The following is an 8,586-nucleotide window of genomic DNA, read 5'->3' on the forward strand; positions in this document are numbered from 1 at the left end:
CACTAAACACATCAAAACTATAGTTAAATTACAGAACACAGGCTCACTAAACACATCTAAACCATAGTTAAATTACAGAACACAGGCTCACTAAACACATCTAAACCATAGTTAAATTACAGAACACAGGCTCACTAAACGCATCAAAACTATAGTTAAATTACATAAAACAGGTTCACTAAACACAATTAAACTATAGTTAAATTACATAAAACAGGCTCACTAAACACATCAAAACTATAGTTAAATTACATAAAACAAGCTCACTAAACACATCAAAACTATAGTTAAATTACATAAAACAAGCTCACTAAACACAACTAAAGTATAGTTAAATTACACAACACAGGCTCACTAAACACATTTAAACTATAGTTAAATTACATAAAACAGGTTCACTAAACACAATTAAACTATAGTTAAATTACATAAAACAGGCTCACTAAACACATCTAAACTATAGTTAGACTACATAAAACATGCTCACTAAACACATCTAAACTATAGTTAAATTACATAAAACAGGCTCACTAAACACAACTAAACTATGGTTAAATTACATAAAACAGGCTCACTAAACACATCTAAACGATAGTTAGATTACATAAAACAGGCTCACTAAACACAACTAAACTATGGTTAAATTACATAAAACAGGCTCACTAAATACATCTAAACGATAGTTAGATTACACAACACAGGCTCACTAAACACATCTAAACACTTCCTAGATACGTTAGACTATACAAGATGCTGAAAGATGTTTTAGCTAACCTGGTTATGCTGGCCAAGGAAGGTGACTGAAGCCACTTGATGTTTTAGCTAACCTGGTTATGCTGGCCAAGGAAGGTGACTGAAGCCACTTGATGTTTGAGGCACACTTTAAATGTTACTTACCCTTGTAAAGGCATCAAAAAATTCAATCCCTTCCTCAAATGTTCCCTCACCACCACCACCACCATTACGCTTCATTTAACTGTCCTAAAGTTAGTAGAAGGTTAGATGCACTATATAAATTTCTATATATTTTTTACACTTACATCAATATAGGGGAGGGTAAAGTGCGACTAATCAGACCTTACATTGTCTGAAGTTTTCTATATAACCAGCACTGAAACTGCATTTTCTTCTTTACTTCTAAGATAAGTGATTTTTGGACTTCTTTTCGACATCAATGTGACAGATTTTACAATGTTATAATTTTCATTGCTTCGAACCCGATCGAACATTGAAAAATACCCAACCAGTTGTGACACATTTTGACGTCTGTTGTAATGTAAAAGCCTGAATAGTCGCTCTTCCCTCAGTCTGGCACCATCCGTTTAAGGCCATAGTATTTCCTTTTGTTTGCCGCTGTTCATAAACTCATTTAATAAATGTCTTTAAACAAGAGGCCAAAGAAATGATATTTAATAATGATACTTCTGTTAAGTGAGTACTCTCTATAACTGCCCTTTGAAAGTCGGAGATTATCATGCTCTTACCCTTTGTCTTCCACACCTGCAGACTAATATTGATAGAGCTGTAGCAGTTTAGATAATGCAAGTTTTATCTTTGATTTATTTACTGTGACTAGTTAAACAAGAAATATTAACTTTATTTAACGGTAGTGTAAACAAAAAATAATAATTTCATGTTGATTTTGACAACAGCACAATTTTATTTTTCTAATTTTATCTATATTTTTTCAAGTCTCGCTAACTAAAATATATTTTTGGTTGTTTTTTTAAAGACAAGGTTAATGGGTATAATGATGATACGTGAAAATTACAAAATGGACTTTGTTTCACATTTGTGATAAAAAAAAATCTGTTTTTAAGGAATTGTCTTGCAAATGCTAAGTTTATCTATTTATACAATGTTAGGAGCACTTAATCTTTACCTATAATCAAATTACCTTCTCAAGGAGCTCAAATGCAATCTTTAACGTATTATGTAACTGTTAATTATTGTATATCTTTATCAAATATTGCCATTAAGCAGCAAGTTTACGGACTTAAGACGCTAAACCCGGGGCTCGATTCTCCGCAGTGTACAGCACGCACTTAGAGAAGGATTCTTTTTAAGGATTGCTACGAATAGCAGTAATAATTTTGTTTTCGGTTTTAATTACAATAAAGTTGAGTTAAATATATTAAATACAGTGGATTTTTGAAACTTGAGTCATTTTCCGAAGTTACGAAATATCATTCACAGTAGACGATAATATAGTTATTAATTTATTTGGTAATTTTTGCTTGCGAACAAACCCTATGTTCACAAAATTGAACTGACCAATTGCCAAACAGGAACAGACAAACATATAATAAATTCGCTAACTCAGTATTCATATTAATTGACTTACTCAATGATCCATATCCATCTACTCAAGCTTAACTTTCTTTTTATGTGATTCTAATGGTTTCATAAGCTTTCAAGAAGATTTGTTCATTAAGCCACGCTTATTACGTGGTGCAAAAACTACTTCTGGCCAAACAACAATACAAAATATCTAAATTAAAAAACATAGCCTACTACAATATTATCTTATATATCTTTTAAAGATAATTTATGTAATATTGTCATGGTTAATACTGACACACACACTGCGGATACCTTTTTAGGTTGAGTTTAGGTAGTATACCCTCACTTTGGAACTTGAGACACTGGTCAGAACTTAAAACACTCAGGACGTTTGAATGTAAATATTTGGTTAATTATTTGAGCGTTCAGTATCTGTCATACTACTTCTTAAACTGGAGTGTCGATCCAACTAAAACTAGTATATAAAAACAAATGACCATGAACTCCTGAAAATAATTTTTATGCCTCGTTTCGTCTGGACGTATACAACCCCTAGTTTAAATACTGTTGTAAGATTTGTTTATTTGTTTTTGTTTTGTAAGGTTAAGCTATATTGATTTAAGTTAATTTAAGGCACAAACATTCTTGACACGATCGACAATGGTTGGTAAAGCCTACTCAGTGCTAAAGCTTTTCAAAATTAGGACAATATGTAGACGATTATAATATAAATATCTGTCTATAGGCAGTGTCATAGATAGTGTATTTTTGGTTGGTTGTTTTTTTCAGGAAGTTAGCCACTCTATAGTGAGGTTTTCTAACTCAATGTAACCGATCATTTGTGAACTTGTCGAGCTCCAGACATCGTGTAACACTATAGTAATCCTGAGTCATTTTTTTTTCTTTCTGGCTTTAGTCACTAGGAAAGTTTTAGTAAATCAGCGACCAATTTGAGACCAAATTCCTGTTGATTGAAATAGGCCTACTTAACGAGATCAAAGGGCCACTGTCCCTTCAAAGTTTCGTAAGCTATATGTGTTTTTAATGTTTCAGTTAAAATATTAGCTAGGGGGAGAATGACTTTAGTCTTAGAATACCTAGAATATTCTAGATGGCGTCACGAAAATCTTGTAATTTCGATGAACATACGGAATATACAGCAATGGATAACCCCACTGAATGCTCCCTCTTCGTGCTCAGAAATTACAGGTAGAATTAAAACAATTTCAAGGATAAGAAGGATATTTTACTTCATAATGTTGTGCGAGGAAAATAATGAGGGTTTTGTGATCTGGGTAACCTTGGATCCCGGTTGTAACATGGAGATGAAAAAAAAATTAACAAGTTACGTTAGGTTTCGAGTTGAGCACAATGCTACACAATGGGCAATCTGTGCTCTGCCCACAATGGGTATCGAAACCCAATTTCTAGCGCTGTATGTCAGCATTCAACTAGTTTCGTTAACTTTATAATGTCACTTTGAAATGACGACGTCGGCGGATAATGTTCCTGGGGAGAAATTACACAAATATTCTTAATCTCCATTCATTTAACTCACGTATTTACAGATCAAGGACCACACTTTACACATTTTGTTAAATGTAGTATTAGAAATGCTTAAAGTTTGGATTAGTTAGGATTATTATATTAGTTAACTATAGTTCGTTAGAATGGATTAGGGTTAATTAAGATTAGTCTATGTGTTAACTATGGTTTGTTAGAATTGGTTGGGGTTAGATAGGATTAGTTCATGCGTTAGTATGGTTTGTAAGAATTGGTTAGGGTTAGTTAGGATTAGTCTATGTGTTAAATATGGCTTATTAGGACTAGTTAGGGGTAGTTAGGATTATCTTATGTATTAAATATGGTTTGTTAGAATTGGTTAGGGTTAGTTAAGATAATTCTATGTGTTAACTATGGTTTGTTAGAATTGGTTATGGTTAGCTAAGATGATTCTATGTGTTAACTATGGTTTGTTAGAATTGGTTAGGGTTAGTTAGCATTCGTTTTTGTGTTAAATATGGTTTGTTAAAATTGACAAGGGTTAACTAGGATTAGTCTCTATGTTAAATATGGTTTATTAGAATTAGTTAGGGTTAGCTAGGATTAGTCTCTGTGTTAAATATGGTTTATTAGAATTGGTTATGGTTAACTAGGATCAGTCTCTGTGTTAAATATGGTTTATTAGTATTGGTTAGGGTTAACTAGGATCAGTATCGTTAGGTGTATGCCGAGGTACCTACATCTATATCTCTTACCAATGTGAAAGTTGTCATTATGTGTCATAAATTGTGACAACTCCCAACCTGTAATAGTCAGTACCGATAATTTCAACTTATAGTGTGGCCAATAGTAAAAACATTTTAATAGATAGTAAAACGCGTATAATTATAGATTGAAAGTTATAGAATAATATAATCGAATAAAACATTCTACTCGAATATAAAGTGGGAGATTTTTAGCTACGGATGACAAAAAAAAATGGAAGATTTTTGTGGTCGTGGCGTGAAGAGGTTCAATGATGCCCGGGGCCTTGTACCTAAGACCTTGGGGAAGGGCGGTAAGGGTTATACTGTTCGATACGACTCGTTGCATTATATGCCCTCCCGGTATAGATGTCCGGGACCCCGGCACCTTTCGCCCCCCCCCCCCCTCTGCACGCTACTGGTCACAGGAGAGGGTGTAGGGGTACTGACTTCTATTTTCATGATCTTTGTAATTCCTTCTGACAAAACATGTAACGAGATAGTGTTAACATGCAATTCTCGAGTTACCAATGACGTACATATACTTTAGTTACGCCTTGCAGAACCTGTATGCACCTTGTTTACGAGGATTTATGATTACCCAATAACAGCCATACGCCTGGTGCTGACGAATTTAAACTCTAATGATCGTAGATGCAATTTAAAGACCGTCATTACTGTGGTTTTCAGTTTCTCGACGTTTACTTTTTCAATACAATTAAAACTAGAAAACATCACGTATAGAGCAGACCCTGCCCACACGTGTAAAACTGAGTGAGGAGATAGACATGGCGCATATCACTTTCGTTCGGTTTATATTCAAACTTAAAAGTTGAAAATAAAAATAATAAAACACGTATAAATACATTAGCACCCAGTGATGGTTCTAAATGTCATTTGGAAATAGCTGTTCAAAAATAAAAATAACCGAATGGTTATAGAACGTGGTTTTTGCGTTACAGATCTGAAGGGTTTGTTTGTTTCGAAGTTAAGCACAAAGCTACGCAAGAGCTATCTGTTTCTAGCGTTATAAGTCTACAGACATACCACTATGCCAGTGAGGGGCGATCTGAGGATACGGACCCAATGCACTACCGATGCATCAGTAAGCTCATTTACATAGTCCATTGAAAAAAAGTATTAGGTTGTACATGTGACTCCGTATTATGATCTTGACCTTTGACCTACTATCACCAAAATGTAATCGATCGGTCCATGGATTACTTTTAATAGTTCCGCCAATTTTTTTTATAAAAATCAGCCAAACAATTTTGAGCAACTTGCTGAATGCCATACGTCCTTATCACCAGTGGGTGGGGGTGGGATGAACAAACAAAATTGTACTATAATTAAATTGCATAATCTAACCTCACCTTAGTTATGTTATGTTTCAGTTGAAATATAATAACAATCAGTGAGGCGATTGAGGCTCCCCCTAGGAAGTTGAAGCTAGAAGTAAATGGCCCCTCTCCCACCGTATCTAGAAATAATTAGTTTGGCCTTATGACAGTCAACATCCTAGTGAAGATAAAATCTTCTTGATTAGGCTTCTCGTGTTTTTGTTTAAATGATATCGTATTAAATAATTTAAAACGATATTTCATTCCCTTTCACACTTTTAGATTTATGAGATGCTTCATTGTTATTGGTTCTAATAATAAAATCAGAAACTACTAGCTTACAGTCGGTTCGCTCTTTCTACACCTCACCATACAACACATGATTCGGGACCGTCATAATATGACGTCATTCATAATCAACGAAAATATCGGGCTTATCGAAAGGATTATTGAATAGTACAGTGATTTTACTAAGGTGATTTCAATATTATATATGTAATATACATCTAAAATTAATAGTAACCAGCGGTCAACACGGAATTATATATTTGCACAAAGATACACAAGAACTATCTCTAAACACCCCTTATTTTGAACTGATAGATTAGAAATAATTCACCGGTAATATCTAATTATCTCAATTCCGAACTATTGGACTCTCGGATTCACTCCAGCACGTTAACCATTAGGCCATGTTCAATCCCTATGTGGCAGAAACTTGACAAAAACAATTATTATTAGATACAAATAGTTGATTGGATAAATATGTCTGAACGAAACAAAACATCATAATTGGGTATTTGTTAAGCAAATACTTGAGTAGTATATTGATTTAAATACGTTTATCAGTTTTTTTTATGAACAATAAGTTAATTGTTATGGTGGATATTGGGTAATGGAATGATTTTGTGTATGTTTTATATTAACTTCTAAGCAGACATATATCTGGAGTCTAGATTAGTGTGTGTAGTCTGGTTAAGCATAACGCGGTCCTGTTGGAATGATTTGACAAGTGGATGTTAATATATGACGTCATCAGTTCAATACTGTTTCTTGTGAAAGACGGACGTGTTGTAGAAGAACTTCAATTTGTTGTTTCCTGGTGTGAATATTCACTCTTAACTCGAGTTTAAACTAAGGGTTGATTGGTACGTGTTTTTGTTGTTCATAAGTGTACGGCGAATATTCACTCTTAACTCAAATTTAAACTAAGGGTTGATTAGTACGTGTTTTTTGTTGTTGTGGTGGTGGTTGTTCATAAGTGTACGGCGAATATTCACTCTTAACTCAAGTTTAAACTAAGGGTTGATTGGTACGTGTTTTTGTATTTGTTGTTCATAAATGTACGGCGAATATTCACTTTTAATTCAAGTTTAAACTAAGGGTTGATTGGTACGTGTTTTTTTTTTGTTCATAAGTGTACGGCGAATATTCACTTTTAATTCAAGTTTAAACTAAGGGTTGATTGGTACGTGTTTTTGTTGTTGTTGTTCATAAGTGTACGGCGAATATTCACTTTTAATTCAAGTTTAAACTAAGGGTTGATTGGTACGTGTTTTTGTTGTTGTTGTTCATAAGTGTACGGCGAATATTCACTTTTAATTCAAGTTTAAACTAAGGGTTGATTGGTACGTGTTTTTTTTTTTTGTTGTTGTTGTTGTTTTGTTCATAAAATAGTTTTTAACTCTTCCATAGTTCCCGCTCCCGTTGGGTCATCGGTACGTTTCTGTATTCACAATGCTAAAATAGGCCATTGTGTAGCTTTTCGCTAAAAAATCACCACCACCACCAACAACAACAACAAATTAAATTCCAAGAAGGTGTAATCCCTGGAAAATACGCCCTTAATAAACTTAGAAAAAACAAGCATATGTATATTTTATTGTGTTAAATTAGCATATACATTATTATACACACTTAGTTTAGGTTTATATATTTTATAACACGCCGAGAACCATATTCAAATTTACAAATGAATTTAAAAAAGTTCGCATTTTAAGTAGACGTTTATGCTTTATACGTTTGCCATTACAACAGATGGTTTTCCTGCGTTACATCGTGGTACCTTGAGTGGTAAATACAGGATGTGTGTGTAACCTTGGTAACGATGTACGAGCTGAATTCCGAGTTTTGTCGTATGAATTATCTCTATGATTGACAAAGGTTGCTTGATATAAACTGTTATGTTGCTTAGTAGCTGCAAAAGTATAACCATGGTAACGCAGTCTTCCAAGTATTCCCCTATCGTTTTGTTAACACATTAAGACATAACGACGTCATCGTTCCCAATACGGATTTACCGTTGTAAGGCTGGTATAACTCCAGTTGGTATAGGTTAGGTACTGTAAGCTAAGTCAAGAGATAATACGGTTCTATTTCTATTAAAAAAAAAAAACTTACACGGGAACTCTGGTAATAAATCATTGAAAAAGTCTTGAGCTGACCAGACTTTATAATTAATCCTTTCATTATTCCTAAAATACCTAACATGTCAAAATGGCATTGTAATTTTAAAATGTGAAATAAATAAAATAAATATACTAGACAAGGACGGATTAAATGTTTCAAATACAATTTACTGTTGTTTTATAGGCCAAATCACTCCTTATAGAATATCCTAGCCAGTGGCGTAGCAAGGGTTCTCAGCACCCGGAGGCAAAGATACTTTTGGCGCCACCATCTCTGAAATGTTTTGATTATTTGTTTTGTGACTTATT

The 8,586-nt window shown here is 33.8% G+C and overlaps 1 protein-coding gene across 1 annotated transcript in view; it reads left to right on the forward strand.

The window, feature by feature from the left end:
• Window positions 1–4,764: 4,764 nt before the first annotated feature.
• The window catches only part of LOC111083217 (uro-adherence factor A-like), a 15,229-nt gene continuing 11,407 nt past the window's right edge, over window positions 4,765–8,586 (forward strand). Inside the window, exon 1 of the mRNA XM_022379561.1 lies at window positions 4,765–4,892. Coding sequence (XP_022235269.1) covers window positions 4,765–4,892 — 128 coding nt within the window. The remainder of the gene's footprint in view (window positions 4,893–8,586) is intronic.

This window comes from Limulus polyphemus, unplaced genomic scaffold (genome assembly GCF_000517525.1).
Source record: "Limulus polyphemus unplaced genomic scaffold, Limulus_polyphemus-2.1.2 Scaffold8625, whole genome shotgun sequence".
NCBI classification, from domain to species: Eukaryota; Metazoa; Arthropoda; class Merostomata; order Xiphosura; family Limulidae; genus Limulus; species Limulus polyphemus.